General features: G+C 47.0%; 2 protein-coding genes across 7 annotated transcripts in view; one reads left to right on the top strand and one right to left on the bottom strand.

Moving 5' to 3' along the window:
* KDELR1 (KDEL endoplasmic reticulum protein retention receptor 1) overlaps positions 1-22,105 on the top strand; it is a 124,974-nt gene that overhangs the window by 34,528 nt on the left and 68,341 nt on the right. For 2 of the 4 annotated variants that reach the window (XM_080977620.1, XM_080977622.1), the window contains exon 3: positions 10,907-10,970. The exons of the other annotated variants lie outside the window; for them this stretch is intronic. The gene's annotated coding sequence lies outside the window, so the exon portion shown is untranslated. The remainder of the gene's footprint in view (positions 1-10,906; positions 10,971-22,105) is intronic. 4 annotated transcript variants of the gene reach the window in all.
* GRIN2D (glutamate ionotropic receptor NMDA type subunit 2D) overlaps positions 9,024-22,105 on the bottom strand; it is a 62,501-nt gene continuing 49,419 nt past the window's right edge. For all 3 annotated transcript variants that reach the window (XM_080977606.1, XM_080977605.1, XM_080977607.1), the window contains 2 exons: positions 17,985-18,217; positions 9,024-15,236 (listed from right to left, as the gene is read on the bottom strand). In XM_080977606.1, the coding sequence (XP_080833732.1) occupies positions 13,794-15,236; positions 17,985-18,217 (1,676 nt within the window). In that variant the 3' untranslated portion in view covers positions 9,024-13,793. The remainder of the gene's footprint in view (positions 15,237-17,984; positions 18,218-22,105) is intronic.

Genomic DNA, 22,105 nt, shown 5'->3' with positions numbered 1-22,105 from the left:
AAAGAGCTGTGTAGGGACTGAGAGCCAGGATTTCCCCAAGCTTCTCTGTTATAGGAATTGTACTGATACCTCCCCCCCACCACAACCTTGAAGAGCTGCACGGCAGGCATGTGACAAAGTCTGATCTCCTTCTCCTCCATTTTCCCTGAGCGAGAGCTGCACCCTCCTTCCTTCTTCCTGTCCTTCCTGCTAAACCTCTTTGATCCACAAGTTATAGATTAAACCCTCCGGCAGGGAGATGGAAGATCATGGTGGTGATTTACACTGGGGGCTGTAAATGTTACAAGGTGGTGGCTTTACTGGATAATTTGAAAAGCACAGCTAGACTACTTTGCGAGCGGTTGTACAAGGAAGGGTGCAATAAGGCTCACCCCAGTCTCCCCTTCTGTTTCAAGGCATATGTTTTGCACATTTCACCATCTTTTCTTTGCTGTCTCTGGAAAAGGTGCGACTGTTCTATTTCCTCCTGACCCTTGTTAAAGGAACAAAACCTAGGATGCCATGTGCCTAATAGGAAAGGAGCAGAGATATGGTGCCAGAACTCCTGGGTTCTCCAGGAGGGGAATTAGGGCTGGGGTGATAAATAGAAAGAGGTATTGTTATTTTTCCCAGGAGACAGAGGAGGTAGGAGACTGGAAACAAGGTTGCCCGGTCTGGCTGCCAGACCTTTGAAAAGGGAGGATTTCAGCAGGTGCCATTTCACTCCCACCCAAGACATTGCAGCAGTGGTGGAATTTCCCCTTCTAGCCAATTTGTAAGGGTACAGCAGGATCTAGCTCTCAAGGTCTAGTTCTGACAACCCTTCTGAGAACATTCTGTGCTTTTGTGGGGAGAGGTAAAACCGTAGGAGCTGGGAAATGGTTCTCCCAGGTTTTTAAACAGTGGATGACGACTGGATGCAAGAAGTTTGGTGCTTTCTAAGCAGGTTAGGAGGGTATGGAAATTGGACCTCTGGGAGAGAGAAATGGCCCAGTGTATACTGCATGCGTACAACTCTCAAGGTTAGCCACCCCTCCCCTCCCCTGTGTTTCTGCAAAAGGCCATTTTTTTCTGAGCATGCTTCCCTTCTTATGAGGAAGCAAGCCCGGAGCAGTGACTCATGCAGAAATCTAGGAAGCATATTCCTTCGAGGGCTGGTAAATCTGCAGAATCTTTGCGTTGTTACTGAATTGTGTCAGAGGCAGTGGTGGGACAGAATTACCCTTCCCTCATGAAGGCTGATTGTGTGGTGTAGTGATAAGAGTGTTGGATTAGGACCTGGAAGACCAAAGTTCAAATCCCTACTTAGCCATGAAGCTCAATGGGTGACCTTGAGCCAGTCACTGCCAGTCAGCCTAACCTCCTTCACAGGGTTGTTGTGGGGATTAAATGAGGGAGAGAACGTGTACATGATCTTGAGCTCCTTGGAAGAAAAGACAGGATGTAAATGCAATAAATAAATAAGTAAAATGAAATAAAATATGCCAGACCAGTCAGAGGTGCAGCAGTCAGCCTCATGCATAGATGGCTACTTTTTCGCCCACCAGATGCCCGTTATTGCCAGCTCTTCTTTCACAGCGCATCATTTTGGCAATTGTTGCCCTGGTGGTTTGGGGAAGGGGGAAAGTCACTGGCCAGGATTTCTCCAAGAGCAACAGGGCTGGTTGGGTTAAAGCAGAGGAGGGGAGGCAGAGAGTCCTCCCAGCGGTGCAGGCAGGGCCCGGTTCTGCTCGCTCAGCATCACTTTCCAAGTTCAGAGGCAGGTGACGAGCTTAGGCGATAACGAGATGGAGGGATGGATGGCTCTGTCGCAGATTACTGGCAATTACCCTATATTAGAGGGCCTCTAAGCAGAGACGCAGGCTGTGCTGAGCCAGCAGCTGAGCCAGCCTCTCTCTCTCGCTCTCTCCTCTGCGGAGTATGTGCTGCTGACACCCTTCCATCCTGAACTCGCAACTTCCTTCCTTCACACACACATCTGGCTTCCCTCTTTCTCTCCCCGCTACAACGCTGGCTGCGTGCTCCACTGTCCCATTATCTCCTGAATGGAAAGATCCCTTTAGCTTTCTAGTCCACTCCCCCCTTTTGCATGGCGACTGCTGTCAGCTTGACATCTGCTGAATATTTCAGAGGCCAAACATGAATCTTTAAACACAACAAGTTGCTCCTCTGCTCCAGTGAGACTTGTTGGGGGCCTGCCAGCTTGAGAGGGTGGAGGCAGCCAAATGCTGAGGGGACGGGAGTTGCCCTGCCTTGTAACATATGCCTATTTTGAGGCCAAGGACAGCCTGGGCGATGTTGGGTTGCCAGACACCCTTTCCCGCCTCCTGACATAGGTGTCTGTCCCTTCGACAGAAGAAGGATGAGCAGGCAACACTCTTCCATGACGCTGTGTCCCTTTGGAAGTCTACCTGTTCATGCTGTGAAAGGTATCTGTCCTCTGAGAGAAGGGGGAGAAAGATGCTGATCCTAACATAGCCCCCCCTCAAAACACCAGGTGCAGTCTTGAGCAACGGGGTGGGGTGGGGCTGGTGGTCTAGAATAGTTGAGCATAGAGACGATGAAGTGCAGAAAACTTGGGTTCCTATCCCACTTCTGGCCCAATTGCTGCCTCAGCCTGATTTCCCCATCTGCAAACTCAGACTGAAGAGAATAGTGACTTACCTGATTTAGTTCTGTCTTGAAGAAAATTTTGAAAACAGATCCTGGGGCTGAGTCTGCTGAAGCCTGGCTCAAGCTGGAAGTGGATGCTCAGGGCAGAAAATGCGCCAATTCTGAATGTGGCACTTAAGATTAACCCTCCCTCCCTCAAGGAAAGAGTGTGTGGCCCCAAGGGAAGCGGCTAGGATAGGGAGTGGGGCCCTAAGTAGATGGGACAGAGTTTGGGAGGTTAGAATAAAAGAGGCCTGTGTGGGAAGGCAGGATTTCTGGGTTTTCTGGTGGAGTTCTGAGGTGATAGGAGTGACATCCCCTTTATTAGCTGATAGGACACCTATTAACCAAAACCTCTGGGTTCCCAGGAATGGGAGTTGACAAGAAAATGTTGACCTGGCCTGTTCTTGCAACTCTAACAGTGTTTTAATCTGCAGGAGTCATGAAGTGGAGCTTTTCAGGGTACAGAGTCAAAAATGATCACTACATGGTTAAAGGAATAGGAGCAGGGGCTAGTTCAGAAGCTGGCAACTCTAAATGGGAGGGATCCCATGGATCAAAGGAGGGGAACCCTGGGAGCTCAAACCCTTAGGCTGGTGGTGAGAGCAGCGTGGGGCTGAGTGGGTTGGAGGCAAGTGCCAGTCCCTGCTGGCTGTTCTCTCGCCACTCTTTTTTCTTCCTTTCTGTGGGCTGTTCTGTCACTGCAGCGTCAGTCTGGAACTTTGGAGAAAGTTCATTTACATAGAAATGAAAAATTAAATTAGTGCAAATGTGTAATTCAGCCGGAAAATATGATTAACAAGACGCTGGGCCAGGAGGAAGGGGAGGGGGAGAAAGAGGGAGGGAGGGAGGCACAGGGCCAAGAGGAAACTGACTGTGCTGTCACACGCAGGGGCAAAATATGCTAGATCACATTAGGACAGACACGCGGCCTCTGTCTATGCATGCACACGTTCCAAGCTGCATACTGGAAAACACCGCAACCGAACTTTCCCGTTGCCTTAGGTGGTATCCTTCAACCCTGGCCTGCATTTCCAGGCATATCTGTGGGGGTATCATTTCATTTCCCTTCCTGTTCTTGCTATTATTCCGGGCTGTCTGCAGATTCAGGCAGGCAGACAACCAATATGAGCATCTGTGCTTTTGGTGCAGATAAAAAGTCGGGGGTGGGGGAGGATAAATTTTCCTAGCTAGCAGATAGGGAGGTGGGGTGCTAAAAAAACACATTTTTCATTTTATTAACAGAAAGCAATGGCTCTGCTGCTTTTTGCAGCGAGGCATCTGGACGAAGACGGATAATGAGTTAGGCTTAATCCATCCATCCTATGGCCTCCTCTGTTGCCAGTTAGAGAAGCGTTTGGTGCCCCCTTCTGACCCCTGCCTTTCCTTGGGTCCCTTGATGCGTTCATCTTCTTGATTTATGCTTTCCACATCCCCTTTTTTTCCACGTGTACAGACAATCACAAGGATGAGAGGGAGAGCAGATCCTAGGGACCCTAGTGGTTATAAGCTATGAGGAGAAAGAAAAACTGGGGAGATAGGACTGCTGCATTCTTAGGGAGAAAGTAGCTTTACCCACTGGTCTAGTTCAAATGTTGAAATATGGTTTGGCGGTCAGCGCCTCAGGTTGGTGCACTCTATTTCCTTCCTTCATTTCCTTGTTTTGCAATATTCTCTAGCTTGCTGTAATGTCCTGATCAGGCAAACAATGCCTATTGCAAGCAGTATTTTGCCTTCAAAAAAAATTGGAACTGGGATTTGTGGTTGCTGTAGTTTGCCCAATTCAGATTTCATGGCAGGCAATAGTGCAAACTAGGAAGTGAGGGAGGGAGTTGGGACACTGGATGAGAAGAGAGGGCAGAGAGGCATGGGAGGGCAGAGCACACAACCCCAAAGCTTGGTGGGGAAACTGCAGTTTGGTTGTGCCATATAAACAGGGCCACTGAATCCATGGTTAGTTTTTCTGTTTTAAAAATGCTATCCTTTTGGGATATAATACCTACACAAAAGACCAACAATTATCATGTCATGAGCTATTCCTATATTATAGGCGAAAATGCATTTCCAGTCCTAAATGCTAGACAGAGCAGGACAGAGTTTAAGTGCTTTCTGAACAACAACCAAACTGAAGTTTTCTTCTTCATTTTCTGTGCATGGAAATGCGGTGCAGTGGTTACAGTCTCAGACTAGTACTAGAAAACCTGGGTGTGAACTCAGCCATGAAGCTTACTTGGTGACCTCTCAGTGAGTGAGTTACTGTCTGTCAGCCAAACTTACCTTGCAGGGTACAGTGTGAGGATACAGTAGACAGAGCAAAACCCTGCCCTGAGCTCCTTGGAGGAAGGGCAGGATAAAATATAAAACAGATCTATATAATATAATAGTAAATAACACCTTAGAATCCTTCAGGAGAAGCTTTTCCCATCACTGCGTCTCCATGCTTGGAAAGTTACAGCTGTTGAACTTCGGCTGGTAAAACACAAAAATCCCTGCTAGGAAAAAAAGTTGGAATTCACTTTGGAAATAGAAGAGATTGAGGCTGACAGTCTGGACTCTGAGATTCCACCTTGCTCTCAAGCCAGGGAATTAAATGCTACATCTGCTGAGGTTCATCCTCCTATCCAGTCTCTAGCCTCCAGAGATATGGCTTAGCTGCAAGGCTGGATTAAGGTAGTTGGGAGCCCTGGTGCAATTCCCAAAATAGGGGCCCTTTACTTCCAGAAAAGGAATGCATAAAATAATGTACCACAAAAAATATTGTGGTCTCCTAAAGATAAACACATTTACAATGGTGTTGAATATTCATGGATTACAAAAAACATCAATCCTGAACATATGCAGTTTCACAATTGTCAGCAAACTGCAAACATGTTTGTTTGTTTGTGTGTGTGTGTGCCAATCTTGATAAACAAAAAGAAAATACTCTGGGCATGTGTACTTAACTCATCACTGCTTTTACTCACTTTCTGCCTTTGACCCGTCACCAACTCTCAGCCTAAAATACCTCAATGGTGGTTGTGAAGATTTAGGTGGTGCAAAATGACCTCAAAAGGGAACTTAGTGCTTGTATCGTAGACATAAAATGTTGGTGCCTTTAACTAAACTGATGCATCTTTGTTCAATAAGGGGTTGTGTTTTTCTGCACACACGCATCACAGATTAATTAGTACAGCTCCAAGGCTTCAACCACTTTTAGTCTGGTTTGATTATTGAGTTTTAGACCCCTATGTTCCTAAAAAATAAAACAAAGCCTGCTCCCGCTTTCCAGTGTTCTGCACTGGGTATAAACATGCCTGATCAAAGGCATCTCCATCAAATAATATTTAAAACCCACGTTTAGCAATGAGTTTCATTGGGCATTCTGGTACAGTCGTGTTCTTTCTTTCTTTCTCTCTCTCTCTCTCTCTCTCTCACACACACACACACACACACACACCAACAAACACACAAACACTACTTACAAATATATATTCCACACACACCCATTTCCACTTCTGCCATCACTGCATTGCCTTCTTTAGCCCCCAAATCCCCCCCAAAAGGTGCATAGGCAGCCACCTTGTAGAGTACCCTCTAAAGTGAAGGGGAGAGGGCTACTTCTCAGCCAGCAAGTGTGGAAGAGGGGGCCCTTCTGACTTCTTGAAGCACTCTGCAGAGTAATATGAAACCTGTTTCCCCTCCCCTCCCCTCCCCTCCCCACCCCCAACTTCAGTAAAATATTATCTTCAATCATGTTGGTACCCTGAACATTATGATTTATAACGTCTCTTCCCAAAGGACTAGGGATGTACTTTTTTGGGGGGGGGGAGTTCAAACTCTGTGCTGCCTTGCAGACATGGGCCATGGTGCCATTGTTCCAACTGCACCATGGATAATCCAGTCTTGCTTGGTTGCAGGGGGTTGGACCAGATGACCCTTTGGGTTCCTTCCAACTGTACGATTCTATGACTCTGTCAATGCTATGTGTTGTTATAGGTTAAATCAACACACTCAAGGTACACAGTGGAGTGTCATGTATTGTCAGAGGCAGCCTGCATTGTTAAGGTTTTGGAAATTTTTGTTTATTAGGAATGGGCCTATCACTGGGCAGGTTATGGATGGTCAGGAACTGAATTTTAAAAAATATGTTGCTTGATGACGGGAAAGGTCTTTCCCCCACTTCTGTTGGAAGGTGACACCCTGGCAGGGAAAGGGAAACCAGCAAGTTTGAACTGGAACAGAGACAGGGCTTATCGACACTTAGCTTTCTCCCCGCTCTTTCCAGGCAAGGTCTGCACTTTAAAGCTATGTGTCTAGGCATCATTATTGTCAGGGAACTGCCATCAGTGCCGGAGGGAGAGAGCAAAAGCCAGAGGGATTCCAGAGAGCGTCCAGGGATTGGGAGAAGCAGCCCATCTTCTGGGGAAGAGAATCAGCGTAGCACCAGTGGAGAAGGGGGGCAGATGGGGGAAGCGGCGAGGCGGTCCCATGACTCCTTGCCTGGGACCAGCGGGGAGAGTAGGGGTCCTCCGTTGCCCACGCCCTCCTTGCGCAGAAGGCTTTCGCGCAGAGAGAGTAGGAGGAGACTAGGCGTCAAAGAGCTTCTTTGCTGGAAGAAGTTTAAGAAACGCCCACTGACGGATTCTGCCAGCGATTGAGTCAGCCACGGGTGAGTGGCTGTCCGGACAGAAAAGGTTCACTTAGGCAACCCAGCCAGGTGTTTGCACCCAGCCGGGGAGATAAGCACCGGCTTACGCACGAGCAACCCCTAGAACCATTACAATTATTTTTGTTCCAGAGCTTTCCCCTGTGAAAACCCACTCTTTAGCGCTCAATCGTAGCAAACATCAATCTGCTGTTTGTTCTGATTAAGCGCTAAAGAGCAGTTTTTCATAGGGAATCTCCATGAAAGCTCTGGGGCAAAAGGTGAGTGTGGATAAGCCCTCAGAGACAGCTGTGATATTTATTTGTTTTTTAAAGCTGGGGCATGGCTAAGAGAGGTACAGTTGCTCTTTGGATATTTCATGCCAAATTGGTGGTAGAGCTGCCTGCTTCAAAAATCCCTTTTCTTGTGCATTCATGGTAATTTGTGCTCATGATGCTCTCAGGGTGGTCATGCGTGATCCTGCTTTCAATACTATTTATGCCAGCAAAAAGTTTTGGAGTGTTCATATTGCTTCATTTTCAGTCAGTGCATGCCCTGTAACATCCTGCTGAAATCTCATAACTTTATTCCACAAATCTTCTGGTTATTTTTGTCCCACTTCTATTGCTCTGTGGCCCTTTCAGACAGCCATAACACTGGGAAAGCATCACAGAACAACCAACAAAACAGACAAAATCCACCGTTAATTTACTATTATTGTAATAAGGACATGTTGCAGAATACATCCACAATAAAACACGAGTCTGGAGGGTCTGCTTGCATACTTATAAACAAGCAGACGTTAAATAGATGTCACAAGTCTCCAGTGCTGCCTTGTCTAAAGCAAGCCACCCTATGGCTCTTCCTCTAGACTTCTTAATGGGGACTTGGGAAACATTTAACCGTAAAGTTGTGGCACTGAACAGCTAAAAATTCCAGACTCCATATTTTGTGCCAAGGACAGCCACATTAAGAAAATCTGGTATTATCTTTGCTTATTTTTGGGGACGAAGTGCCAAACTGTCCATGACATTAATCACATGATTTGCCCCTGAGTGCATGATTTTTCTTTCAGAAATCAAGACTGGGACTCTGGAGAGTGGGGCATAAGTGCTGTTTAGCTCACTGCAGTCTCAATTGGAAGGGGGGAGGCATGGCTGCAATTTACATGAGTGGGGGAAGGCCTTGCAGGGGCCCAATCTGCATTGAATTGCAGTGGAGGAACTCCTGCTGGCTATTTATGAAATAAAAATTGTGCACTCAAGGACAAACTATGTATGTGATCAACACCACCTATAGTTTGGTTCTTAATGTAAGCAAATTACCTGCTCCCTCTTTTTCCTTGGTTCCTCTTCTTATTTTTGTTTTCTGCTGTTTTGTGAGATTAAAACAAGGCTGGCGGTTTGTTAGAGGGAGGTGGGTGAAGAGAGGATGGGTGAAGAGAGGATGAGCCTTGTTTTTTTGTGACTCATCAGTATAGAAAGAAAGGAATGCAAACCTTAAATAAGAAGGCTTCCCCAAATATGCACACACGCAGAGAAACCACACTGTGGCAAGGTCTGAGCGGGATTAAAAAAGCCTTTATTTCTTATGAACGCCCTAAAATAGTATCGAAAACCCTAGCCCCTCCCCCCCATCCGGATGCCTGGGTCCCTGCCCCACCCAAACCCTGCCCCATTCTGTTGTGGGGCGCTGCCCCATGGTCCCACTTCCCCACCCCACCCCAGCGAAACCCCACCCATTCCAAGAAAGACCACCCCCACCCACATAGCCCGCTCCCTAAAACAGCAGTTCTAAAGTTATTACTAAATTGCCCCCCCAAAATAGGAAAAGGGACAAAGAGACACAAAGAGAGAGAAAGAGAAAGCAAGGTTGGGAGTGTGAGTCTGAGGTTATTATGGGTTTATTTATGGTTGTTAGTTTACTTGTGAGGGAGACTGCATGTGGTCCCGATTCTGCACATGTAGTTGTATCTCAGTGTTCATTTATTGGAGATTTGGGGGGTGCACCTCTTCTGTGGTGCATTTTATGTCACACATTTTCATGTATGCTACAGTTCCTATGGTTTTATATCTCCGTGTCGGTGGGTCCTGTGCACACTTAGTGAAATCTTTAGCAGATTTTGCTTACAAAAGATGTGCGTCTCAACAAACACATTGCCCTTCCTGGCGCCACCCTTTGCTGCTTTAGACTCAGGGGCCACTTCACACATGACGTCGCTTCCTAAACCATTTAGGCCCACAGTCCTGCCACAAGGCAAGCAATAGCGTTACCCTTATCTGCACGCCGGGGAAAAACGTCAAGTGTGCCGCAGTCCTGGCACAGCTGCTTTTTGCAAACGCCTCTGTCGGTGTGATTTGTATACATGTGTGATTGTGGGTTCCTTTGAAATGCTTGTGTGGCTTCGATCCTGCCTACCTGTATCTGAGATGGAGGCTGTGTGCTTGCAATGTTTGTTTGTTTTTTTCAAAAAATTGTGGTACCTTTTTTTGCTGTGCAAGCTCCATTAAGCGGCACATTAAGTCTGTTTTGCGCAATGGTGGGTTTTATATGCAGAGGCTCGTTTCTCTACCTGCAGGCGTGATTGTTTGGTGTGTGCTTGTATGCCTTTGTGCTTGACTGTGGCTGTGTGATTGGGAGTGTGTTCCCCCTCCCCTCCCTGCAGTTCACTGTTGGCAGTGTGTGCACCATTTTGGGAGTGACCGTATGTGACTCTGGCACCTGGGACCATGCCACTCTTCTTGCCACTGTATTGGATAACTTTTAGAGTTGCGAGGGACTCTAGAGACCCTTGGATCCAACTCCAGCCCTGAGACAGGACATCCTGTACACTTAAAGTCTCCTCAGCAGATAGGAGACCTGCCGGCTTGTTTGGTGGCTGAATAATTAGGGGTGTGCCAGCACCAGCTGGTTTTCCCAGAAGCGGTCTGGGCCTTATCCCAGTACTGCCCCCCTCATCAGGACTTCATTTCTGGACTTTTTTTGCAAAAATGCTAGCACCTCAGTAAAAAAGAGGATTCACTGGTTCCACCAGAGTTCCCTCACAATTCCTGTGACCAGACACAGTGAGGATCTTTGCTCCTTTCTCCCTTTGCAGCTCAGTAATGCCAGCCTGACAGGATGTGGCCAGATCTATACACTTAAAGCTCATTGTTTTATGTCCTCTCCATCTGCTGTTCTCTCCCTCTGCTTTCCAATGCCTTTTTAAATATTTGAAAACTGTCAACATCTCTCTCTCTCTCTTCCCCCGCCCCCTTCATCTTATTTTTCTCGAGGCTAAACAGACCCAGTTACTTCAGCATCTCCACATATGACTTGCCTTCCAGACCTTTGATCATCCTTGCAGCTCTCCTCTGAATCTTTTTCAATTTGTCAACATCCTGCTCGAACTGAGGTGCTCAAAACCAAACACAGCACTTCAAACGAGGCCTTGCTGAGCACAAGCCTCACTTGGCTAGGGGAGGATGGATGAGAGGAGAGGTGCTGCTGCTTTACTGGGTCAAAGTGGTGGCCGGGACCTGTGTCTGCTCTGTGGTCCATTGAAATTGCGTGCCAGGGTAGCTGCTGCACAGTGCCGAGGAAAGCTGACAGATTAAAGAAACAAGTGGCTTTCTTTGCTTTGTTGCTTCATTCTGTTTCTGCTTTTCACAGAGAGAGAAGTGCCACAGAGCACTTAGAGACCACCGTCTGGGCCCTGGAGATGCCTACAAATCTGGTAAGCCCAGCCTCACCTTGTGGCGTCCTTTGAGCAGTCTAGCACTTTGGCAGGGTCCGCCAGCATCAACTGGCTGGGTCTGTGGGATGCCATTTTAAACTTCCTGCTATGCTGCAACAGGAGCACTATGGGAAGTTTAAAATGGTGCCTTGTAGATGCTTGTGGCTGCTAAGGAAGCCTATGGCCACCAATGCATGGCCCCTGCCCCAGCAGAGGACACTTTGTTGAGGGCCCTCTAAAGCCTGTAGCCAGACCTGCCTTCAGACCTGCTGAGCACTTCAAACTGATCTTGCAAAAATTAGATTTGCAGAGTGCAGCATTCTGTGCCTAACACCAAATTGGCACTTGCCTGGAATTGTAGCACACACAGCACTGGCTGTGTCTCCGAGAGGGGCTGGGACTGGTGACACACAGTCTACAAGCCACCCGTGGCCCTGGCAAGGTTTTGTTTCATGTGCATGGTCTTTTTGATTTCCCCAGAATCCTCATTTTCAAGGTTTCTGGAGAAGACTGAGAGCCTTGGGTAAGGGGCAAAATGACATGACTGCTTCATGCCATGACCCTTGTGTTGAAATGTGGGTTGTGCCAAATTCCCATAGAGCAGGGGCAGGATGAGAAAAAGAGTGCAGCACAGGTGGAAGGTGAATGCTGAACATTTTTCCTGCCCGTGACCCTATTACCACCACCACGTCTCCTGAGCTGCCTTTTTCCTGGTAGCTATTACTTCTGGTTTCACCCCATCAGGGGAACACTGCTTATGGAGAAGTGGTTGTGATGTTGGACTTGGCAGCGGCCTGGTTGTATCATATGGGTTTGCTGCCTTCAACTCTAGTTTGCCCCCAAAACTTGAGTTAATCTGTAATGCTGCCCATGGACTTTATGTTACTGACCTCTGCTTTAGGGAAAGTTCCAAACATTCTAGAGATGAAATATAATAAAAGAATACCCTGTTCTCCCTTTTCTCTTCTGGATTCTTGCTGTCTTAAGGTTTAGAACCATGCCAAGATTCCCATCTTATCTACTAACCATTTATATTCCTGTCTTCCATGAGTTTTGTCTCATTGTTGTTGGTTTTTTTTTCAAAAAAGAAATAGCTCAGTTTGCCAATTAATAGCCACATCATGTTGCAGTGGATCTCAGATCATTTGCAAGCTGAGTGAAAAACTCTTCCTTCAGACCTGCTACTTAAGTACACTTGGCTTCTCATATTTGCAAAAGTTTCTCCTAGAAACTTGCAAAATTCTAAGGCTGGGCATTTTCCAGAATAGTGCAGAGACTGGGCTTTCAGCTGGCTTTAATGTCCGCCTTCCCACTCATCAGCAGTCTCCAGCAAAAGGAGAACTTGTGTATCTTCTCTGTGGAAAGGTGCGCAAGATGTACCTGCATTGGGAGCACATTTATCTTTCCCTGCAATGGGGGATGCACAGTTCCCCCCTCAAGCAGGAAGCATGGAAATAAGTTTTATAATCACTCTCACATCCAGTGTTCCAGCTTCCCAGCTTACAGCAACCAGCATTAAGATGGTGTGTGGTAATTTTGGTGATGAGAATATACAGTATATTATCTGTTGAATGAGGTTTTTATTCTATTAGATTTAATTTTGTTTGGTTTGAAGTGCAGGTGCCCTTTCAGTCTATATAGTCATGTTTTCTGTCATTTTCTGCAATAGCTCTCTTAATACGGAGAGCTTTGGTGCACTGATGTAGGATGTGTGAAACAGACACTTTCAGTCATGGGACTGGTTTGTCTATGTGGTTTGGGGGGCAGTGATTGCTTTTGCCCATTACAGCGCACAAGTGTGTGTGTGTTTTTTCATTTCAGCATCCATGATGTTTGCATGTGTTGCTATCTCTATCATAATGGGTGCATGATTGCAAGATTAAAGCAGGGGGGAAGGAGAAAGAAGGTGGTGGTTAAGAAGAGCAAAGAAAGCAAGAAGGGAGAAGAGGGAAATGTGCAGGGGGGGAAATATCACAGTTTTCTGTTGAACAAAGTCACAGTTTTGTCTCCTAACATCCCCTCCCACCCAGAAGTCCAGACAGTTTTGTGGTTATTGTTGTCCAAGCCCCTCCCCACCCCCTCCGGAGCCTGACTGATGGCACTTCCCCCCTGCTGCCAGTCTACATGGGGACACAGACTCTCTCCAGGTTCATGATTGGTTCATTTCATTGGCACTCTCTCGGGTTTTGTTCAGAGAGTAACAGCCCTGCTGTTGCAGTAGCCAATTGCCACTGGCCACAGGAACCTACCCCATCGATGTGCCACAGGGTGGCAGAAAAGCCCTTTTTCTGGATATAAAAGGTCTGTTATGGATACACAGGAGAGACCAATTCCCCTCTATCCCCTGCTGTAAATCGGCTGGTGGATGGGACTGGGTGTTTTGTCACAGGGAGCTATTCTGGTGGCACTTGGGGTAGCAGTCTCAGGGTGTTACCCCTCTCTGACATATCATCTCCACTCCCCTGGGTTTTTTAATGGGATTATTGGTGGTTCCAGTCCCCACTGTTTAATCTGTGATACTCTTTTGGTTGAACACTTCCCCTTTTCTGTAGCAGGGAGATGTGGTCCTATCACATATATTCCTGGTGGCATCCTGGTGGCATGCCCTTTGTCTTGGTGGGTTCACTTGTGGCACTGTTCTGCTTCCCCCTCTCTGCAGTCATCTTCGTGGTCCTCCCTTCTTTCCATTCGGTTGAACCACAGCGCCATCTGCACCACCTCAGTCCCCACTGTGTGAGCTCAACTACAGCTCAGTCTTTTTTTTCCTGCTGTCCCATCTGAAGCCTCTTTCCCCACCCCCCCACCCCCCCCACCTGTTGCTGGTCATACCTCTGACTCCAGGCTAGAGAAATGGGCAGAACCACGGCGGGCAAAAAGCTCCCCGCTTCTGCTCACCCTGCGTGGCAGCCACTCCGGCGAGAAGCCGCCCTGGTGTCGATGGGAGGCCCCGCAGCGCACCATGTGGCAAGAGCTGAGGTCCTCCAGGCTACGGGAGGTGGGATGTAGAACTCCGCCAGCTGGCCCCAGCTCGCAGGAATGGTGATGGCAGCGTCGGTGAAAGCCGTGGCGGTGGCGAGGAGCCAGGCATCCATACAGGCTACAGTGGCGGTGCTCCCAGTCCAGCCGGCGTTCCAGACGCTCCTCAGAACAGCTCAAGTAGCGCAAGGCCTCCTTGCGGCATGGTGGGGTGGGTGGCGGGAGCATTTCCAAGCTCAGGCAGTGCTGGCAGGGACCGTGGCATCCGTGGCACTTGGCCAGCTTGTCGGCTGACCAGTAGTGCAGGGGCTTATGCGTGGCAAAGAGCTGCCTCTCTCGGGACGGGTATGTGCAGAAATAATCCGGCGACTGGTACCAGCAGCTATGCCCATCACTGTCCCTCTCACAGATGTCAGAATCAGAGTCAGAAAAATCCACATAATGACTTTGGCTGCGCAAGCTGGCACCTACAGCAAGCGGGTGGGAATGACTGCGGCAAATGTGAGCCCGGGAGCTCCTCTCTCGGCTGGATGATGTCGGGCATTTGACTTCTGTCTCAGCTCGAGGCAGAGATGTCTCTTCGGCATGTCTGTAGCGGGAAACAGGTGGGGAGCGTTCATCCTCATAGGACAGCCGTGTGTAGCCATACCGACCCCGTTCTTTCCCAAAAGGCCGACTGCTGCCCCGTTCCAACTCACAAGGGCTTTTGGTCGCATAGCCACTGGAGGAGCCATCATACTTCTTCACCTCTGGGGCTCGGCTTGCCGCTTTCCCGGCTTGGAAACTTTCATACAACCCACGGAGGGATTTGCGTTGCCAGCCCGATGCCACCGGTGGCATGTCGGGAGTTTCTTTCTCACGCACAATGGCAAAATATGAGGGAGGATTTTCCAGCCCCCGGGAGGGTGGTGGCGGAGACAGCTGACAGGGCGCCATCTTTTTGCCACTGACGTGATCGGACAGCCCTTCTGGTTCAATGGGCCCATAGAACCGGTGGAAGCCATCTGAGAAAGGGCTCTTGAGGCTATGGCGTGGGGGTTTGGTTGTGGGGAGCTCTGTAGGCGTCGGAGGGTACAGATCCTTGTAGCAATTGGGACTACGAGCGTGGCGCCACCGTTCCACAATGCGCCGTTCACGAGGCAGGAAGCTAGAACAGGGAAGTGGAGGGCCAGGGGGGCTGGGCAACGCTGGGGCTGCACCTCGCGACGGCCCGTAGGTGTGGTTAAGGATGGGTAGCTGCTGCTGATCTGGGACTTTGGGGTCTTCACTGCTGCAACAGCTGTACATGCCCTGGAGCGAATTGGAGAAAGAGGGATAAATAAAGGGGCTGTTGGAACTGTAGCACAACTGCCAAACTACAGGGAGGAATACTGTTGCTGTAAGACCTGCATGGGAAATATGGTGGGAACCATGATGAACCCGAGTACTAGCCTGGGGGCAGGCTCAGTGCATACTACCCCTCCTTCCCTGGGGGGTGGAGGGGCGGAGGGGATCCACAAAGAAGAGTGTAAAAGTCATCTGTATTGCATGCTCCTTGTGAAACCCATCAGGACTTCCTCTGTGTGATAAAGTATTGCAGTCATAATGCTCTCTCTTTTTTGGTGGTGCTCTTTTTGCAGTTCTTTATAGAATATCATAAAGAACGGTTTCTCCAGTTCCATGAAAGTGCAGTTACTTTCTAACCCATAGCCTAGAACTCTCACTGGGGGTAATTAGCTCTAGCACCACCTACAACATCACTTTTCTCTGCTCACCAGCTCCTCATGTCACTTCACCCCATGATTGATTTTCTACATGCACCATTCACCCTGCCCCATCCTGGCTGCTGCTACACAGCTCTTCTCCCCTGAGTACAGGTAACTAGTCTCACAGATTCCTCACCCCATTTATCCGTCTCAGTGATATTCATGGGGTCACAGCCCACACTTTGGAAAACCCTGGAGTGTATTCCTGATGGTATCCCATATCCCTCGATTGTGAAGGACCTCTTGTTATAAGACTGTCTTCCTGTACCAGGGAATAATAAACACCAGGGAACTGGAATTCTTTCCCTCCTATCCTTCACATGCACACAATCTTCCACCCCAAATGCTACTCCAGATCACTCTCCACCATGGAGAGCCTTCTGCTATTAACAAAGAGTGCATTTCTACCCTGTCTAGCATATGCATTCTCCCACCAGCCCTGAGCCTATCCTTCATAGTAGGTCATTTATTTCAGAGATGGATCACTGTGGCAGTGAATGGAGGGAAGCAGAGAGGAGGATACAGTGAGAGGAGGAGGAGATAAATACAAGTGGAGAAACTGACATAGTGAAGATCAAAAAAGAGACAATGGAAACTCTCCAGGTAGAGGAATCAGAGAGTAGGGTGGGATTTTTGCCACCTGGCTGAGTGATTAAAAGCAAAACAAACTTAGCCTCAATGCTAGGCGGCAGCAATTTTTAATCTGCATTTAAAGTGATCAACATATGCAAATGAGAACTATAAAGAACTCAATTTGTGCTTTAGCAATGAGAATCTGTTTTGAAAGCCTGGGGAATGGCCTGTTAACGTCATCACTACACTACAAATTTAATCTATTTTGAAATCTCTTAACTACCAGGCTTCCCCTCCTCCTTGTGGAATGTGGTCTGTAGTGTGCCAGCAAGTCTTTGTTAGTCTTCCCAGTCATATCATAGAAATACCGTGCCCCAGGTTTCCCTCTGTAAGCCAGAACCATTTAAAAGGCTTGACACCAGTTTAAATTTGTAGTATAGACATAACAAGATATGATGAGTATGCTCCTCTTTCCTTACCTAGTAACCACAGCCAATCTGGTGGCAGAAAGCAGGGCTTTCAAATAAAGTAGTATGGCTCAAACCTCAACACCCATCTTTAGGAGTTAGTCACTAAGAATCCAGCATAGAAATGAGAGGGATATAGAGACAGCAATGGAGTCGGACATAATGTTGAAATAGGACTTCCTGCATTTTTTTCTTCTGCAAGTGAGCTACCGGTAGATATCGCATTTTGTTTGATGGATGTAGTAACCAGCAAATAAAATGCAAATATGCTAGTCTCTCTGGTACTGTTCTACTTGATTGCTCAGGTACGGTGCCAACCTCCCTTTTAATTTTTTGAAGTGCAGCAAATAGATTCATTCACCTGAACATTAATTTTTCACCTTAATTTTAAAAGACCGTCAACACAATTTTTTAAAAGTTGAAAAATTGTTCCAGCTAATTAGCTCTGTGCATCCAGCTTCTGCTGCAGACAGGCAGAACTGGTTTTCCTCATATCAGTCCCACAGTGACCCCTACTATTCAGGCTAGGCATGTACAGGTGGTAACCACTTTAGGCTCATCCAATTGACATGCGATCGCTGACACATGGGTCCTTTTGGATCCAGAAGAGGGAAGACCAGGGGCGTAAAGGGCCGGGCATGCTGATGAACGCTGTGCTGATGCACATGGGGGCTGGGAATGGAACCACCACACAGAATGGTCACCACCTGTATGTACACAACCATAAATTAATAGCTAGGGAAAGGGGAAAATGTAGACGGGTGTATATATTATTTTCCGTGTTAAGGTAACCCAAAGTCTGTGATTTGTACTATGAAAACCTGCATATACAGTACTGACTTCTTTTGTATAATTTAGTCACAGCAGAATGGCAAAGAAAGATGCAGGCTCTATAGCCCCATCTTTAGACCACTAGAAAACTTGCAGAGACCCCACCTTTTGCTTTTGAGACTGTATAAGTCATTGTCTGCACATACACTTCCATGCTTACCTTCACAGCCATAAAGGCTGGAAATGGTTGCTGCTTTCTGAGGGGAAAAAGAATGGTGAGATTCTAAGGATGCTGATTTCTGCATACAGGTGTGGTGTGATCAAAGATTATTCACAGTCCTGGGTGAAAGGAGAGTGATGTGGAGGGAGGGAAGAGCTTACTCTCTGGACAAAGAAATTGACAGTAATGGATGTTGAAATAGCTTAGTGGGTGAGAGGATCAATGGGCACCCAACTGTCCCTTGCTGATCTTGCAACCTCACCCTGCTGAAGGCGAGCAGGAAGTCCAGCCGCCCTGTATGTCTCATACAGTGACGCAGTTTCCAGTAGATTAGGTGTTCCCAGGCAAAGACCAGCAGACTTAGTCCCATAGCCACCAGGAGCATGTAGAAGACACCCGCCATGTTGTCTATGTCCAACTTGCTACTCATCACCTCAATTTTGTCATTGTGGCAGATCCCTGATAGCCACAGGCGCTCTAGCAGTTCAATCTCATCTGAAACAGAGGAGGGGATGGGAAGAAGAGATGGAACACAAGAAATGTGCCTTTTCACAACCTTCCCTTGGTATGGTCCATTAGGCATCAGTCGCAGAAAATGCAGGAGCCCTTTTGCTCAATGGTAGGGAATAGGGATTTTGTTCTGAGGTCTCAAATGAAATAAGCTGTGTTTATCTAGTGACAGTATAGAATCTGAGTGTGGGAGCTTGTGGAGACAGGAGACAAGGGAGCAGAACCATTCTGAGCTTAGGTACATACTTAAAGGTCAGGTATCACAAAGTACTTACCCATTGACACTATTTAATTATCCTTTCATGCTTAGAGTTGTGAGAGGTTGTTCTCGTCCTGTCTTTCCAGGCATGTATAGGTGGGTAACCTTCAGCATTTTACTGTAACAGCTTCATGGTGAGTACTGGCACCTCTCTCTTTTGGTTTAAAAGTGTGACACTTACTGTAACAATTTCATGGTGAGTACCAGCTCTTATTTTTCTAGAAAAAAGCACTGGCCAACATTAAGCCAATTTGCCAGCTTGGACTTATTTGTATCTGCCTATTTTTACACCTCCATGCTGGTGAAGGAAGGCAGGGCTGCTGCACTTTTAATACAAGCACTACAGGAAGAAATCTAGCAGGTCAAGCTCTTGTGACTAGGACTTGTAAACTGGGGCATTTGCAAGGGTGTTTAGTGGCGGAGTTTGAGGGGGAAGCCTGGAGTGTTGTCTCATGGACCAAGAGACATGGATGACAAGGGAGCTTCAGCAGTGACCTACTACACCTACAGCAAATCCAAGCTAGAAGAGAAGGTACAGCAACTTGAGGCCACCTATCCACACTTTGAGCTACTGAGCAGATGAGGAAATTCTTGCTAGAGAGTGGACTGTCCTGGAACAGAGAGGCAGGTGGGATGTCCCTAGGGAGGTAGAAGATTGTGCAGTGCAGGAGACGAACTCCTGGAGGAACATGACACAAAAAGCAGGAGCCGTGTTAGGAGCCACGCTGTGTCTCTGGAGCTGCAAAACTGACTCCATGCCCTCACTTTGGACACCAGTTCTCAGCCAGCGTAGCAAGAACAGCAGCTGCAGACCTTAAAATACATCAAGGTAGCAGTGGAAAGTACAGTGTATGGAACGATTCCTTCTGCTCCCCATAGAAGGATGAGATGTGTGGTGGTGGCAGGCGATTCTCCACGGAGGAGGACAGAGGCAGCAGTGTGTGGACGAATGACTCATGGTTTTAGTTGTTTCTACACAAATGCACAGAGTATGGGAAACAAGCAAAAAGAATTTGAGCTCTCAGTACAAATATGACCTAAGTAGGCATTTCTTGAGCCTGGTGGATGAGACTCATGACTGGAACTTGAGAGGTGCAACCTGTTCAAAAGGAGTAGATCAAACAGAGGGGAGGAGTAGGATTATATGTAAAGGACGTGTACATTTGTGAAGAGATCCATAACTTGGAGCATGGAAGACAGATTGAGAGTATATGGATAAAAATTGTAGGAGAGGGAAACAAGAGTGACCTTATTGTGGGTGTCTGCTATAGACCTCCAAGCCAAATGGAGGACTCAGATGATGCCTTTCTACAGCAGATTCCCAAACATTCATAAATAAGAGATATAGTAGTCATATAATAGTTCAGTTACTCAGATACATTGTCAGTGAGGCAATTGAAGAAATGATTGGACCTTTCATTCTTGGCAGAGTTTGAGTTTCAACAAACTCTGCCAAGAATGAAAGCTCCAACAACTTCCTCAATTGCCTCACTGACAATGTCATTTTCCAGAAGTGGAAGAAGCAACAGAGGAGTCATCTTTATTGGACCTGGTCCTCACCAACAGGGAGAAGCTGGTCAACAAAGTGAAAGTACAGGGAACCTTGGGAGAAAGTGATAATGTAATATTGGGTTTCATTGTATACAAGCAAGGGAAAGCTGAGGGTAGTTGAACATGCACTCTGGACTTTAAGAAGTCTGATTTCAAAAAGCTTAAGGAACTTTCCCATGATCAGAAATACTCAAAGAGAAGGGAGTCCAAGAGGAATGGGTGTTTCTTAAAGGTGAAGGCAGAAAGGCAGAAAATTCCAACAAGAAAGAAAAGTAGGAGACACCTAAAAAACCAGTGTGGCTGCATAAGGAGCTTACAGGTGAACTGAGATTTAAGAAGGGCATGAATAAGAAATTGAAGAAAGGAGAAATCACAAAGGAAGAACATATATGAGTAGCCAACAGTTGCAGGGAGGTTAGGTGGGCAAAGCTCAGAATGAACTCAGGCTTGCAAGAGAGATTAAAATTAATAAAAAAGGTTTCTTCGGCTATGTTTGAAGCAAGAGGAAGACCAAGCAAGTAGTAGGTCTCTTGTGTGAAGAGGATGGAGAAATGCTGTTGGGTGACAGAGAGAAGGCAGAACTGCTCAACACCTACTTTGCCTTTGTCTTTACCTCAAAGGAAAGCAGTGCCCAACCTGGTGATAACAGAATAAATGATGCAAGGAAGGAGCTAAAGCCCAAGATGGAAAAGAGGTGGTAAAGGAACACCTAGCTACATCGATGAGTTCAAATCTCCAGGGCCTGATGAGCTGCACCCAAGAGTATTAAAGGAGCTTGCAGATGTAATCTCAGAGCCTCTGTCTATAATTTTGAGAATTCTTGGAGAACAAGTGATGTCCCTGGAGACTGGAGGCAGGCAAAATGATGTCCCTGTCTTCAAAAGGGGGAGTAAAGAAGATCTGGGTAACTACTGACTGGTGAGCTTGACATTGTTACCAGTGTCCTAGAACAGATAATTAAACAGTCTGGCTGTGAGCACTTAGAAAAGGTGACTGTGATTACTAAGACCTAACATGGGTTTCTCAAAAACAAGCCGTACCAGACGAATCTCATTTCTTTCTTTCTTTCTTTCTTTGATAGAGTCATAAGCTTGGTGGATCAGGAACTGCTGTGGATATAGTGTATCCTGATTTCAGTAAAGCTTTTGACAAATTCCCCCATGGTATTCTTGCAGAGAAGCCGGTAAAATTTAGACTGGGTGAGATAACTGTTAGGTGGGTTTGTAGCTCATTTCCATACGCAAAGAATGCTCACTAATGGTTCCTAGTCATCCTGCAAAAAAAGGGGGGACAAGTGGGGTGCTGTAGGGTTCTGCCCCGGGCCCATTGTTGTTCAACATCTTTATAAATAACTTGGATGAAGACATTGAGGGGATATTTATCAAATTTGCAGATGCCACTGAAGACAGAATTGGGATTTAAGATGACCTTAACAGAGCTGGGCCAAAACTAACAAAATGAACTTCAGTAGGGACAAATGTCAGGTTCTGCACTTAGGCAGGAAGAACCAATATGCACAAATATAAGATGGGGGACACTTGGCTTGCCAGTAGTAGATGTGAAAATGATCTAGGGGTCTTAGTAGACCACAAGTTTAACATGAGTTCACAGTGTGATGAAGCAGCAAAAAAAGGTTAATACTATTGCAGAGCAGGGCGACCAAGATGATCGAGGGTCTGGAAACCAAGCCTTGTGAGGAATGTTTGAGGGAGTTGGGTATATTTAGCCAGGAAAAGATACTGAGAGGAGATATAATAGCCATCTTCAAATATCTAAAGGGCTGTCACATGGAGCAAGCTTGTTTTCTATTGCTCTGGAAACTAGGACCTGAACCAATGGATTCAAGTTGCAAGAAAGGAGATTCAGATGAAACTTTAGGAATAATTTTCTGACAGTAAGAGCTGTTAACAGTGGAACAAACTCCAAGAGGTGGTGGACTCTCCTTCCGTGGAGGTTTTTAAGCAGAAGTTGGTTGGCTGTCTGCCATATATGATGTAGCTGAGATTCCTGCATTTCAGGGGGTTGGACCTGATGGTGTTTGGGTCCCTTCCAACTCTACAATT

Source organism: Podarcis pityusensis (assembly GCF_964106645.2).
Source record: "Podarcis pityusensis genome assembly, chromosome: 13".
NCBI classification, from domain to species: Eukaryota; Metazoa; Chordata; class Lepidosauria; order Squamata; family Lacertidae; genus Podarcis; species Podarcis pityusensis.
The sequence above is the reverse complement of the archived record's forward strand: the minus strand, read 5'-3'. Positions and strand labels throughout refer to the sequence as shown.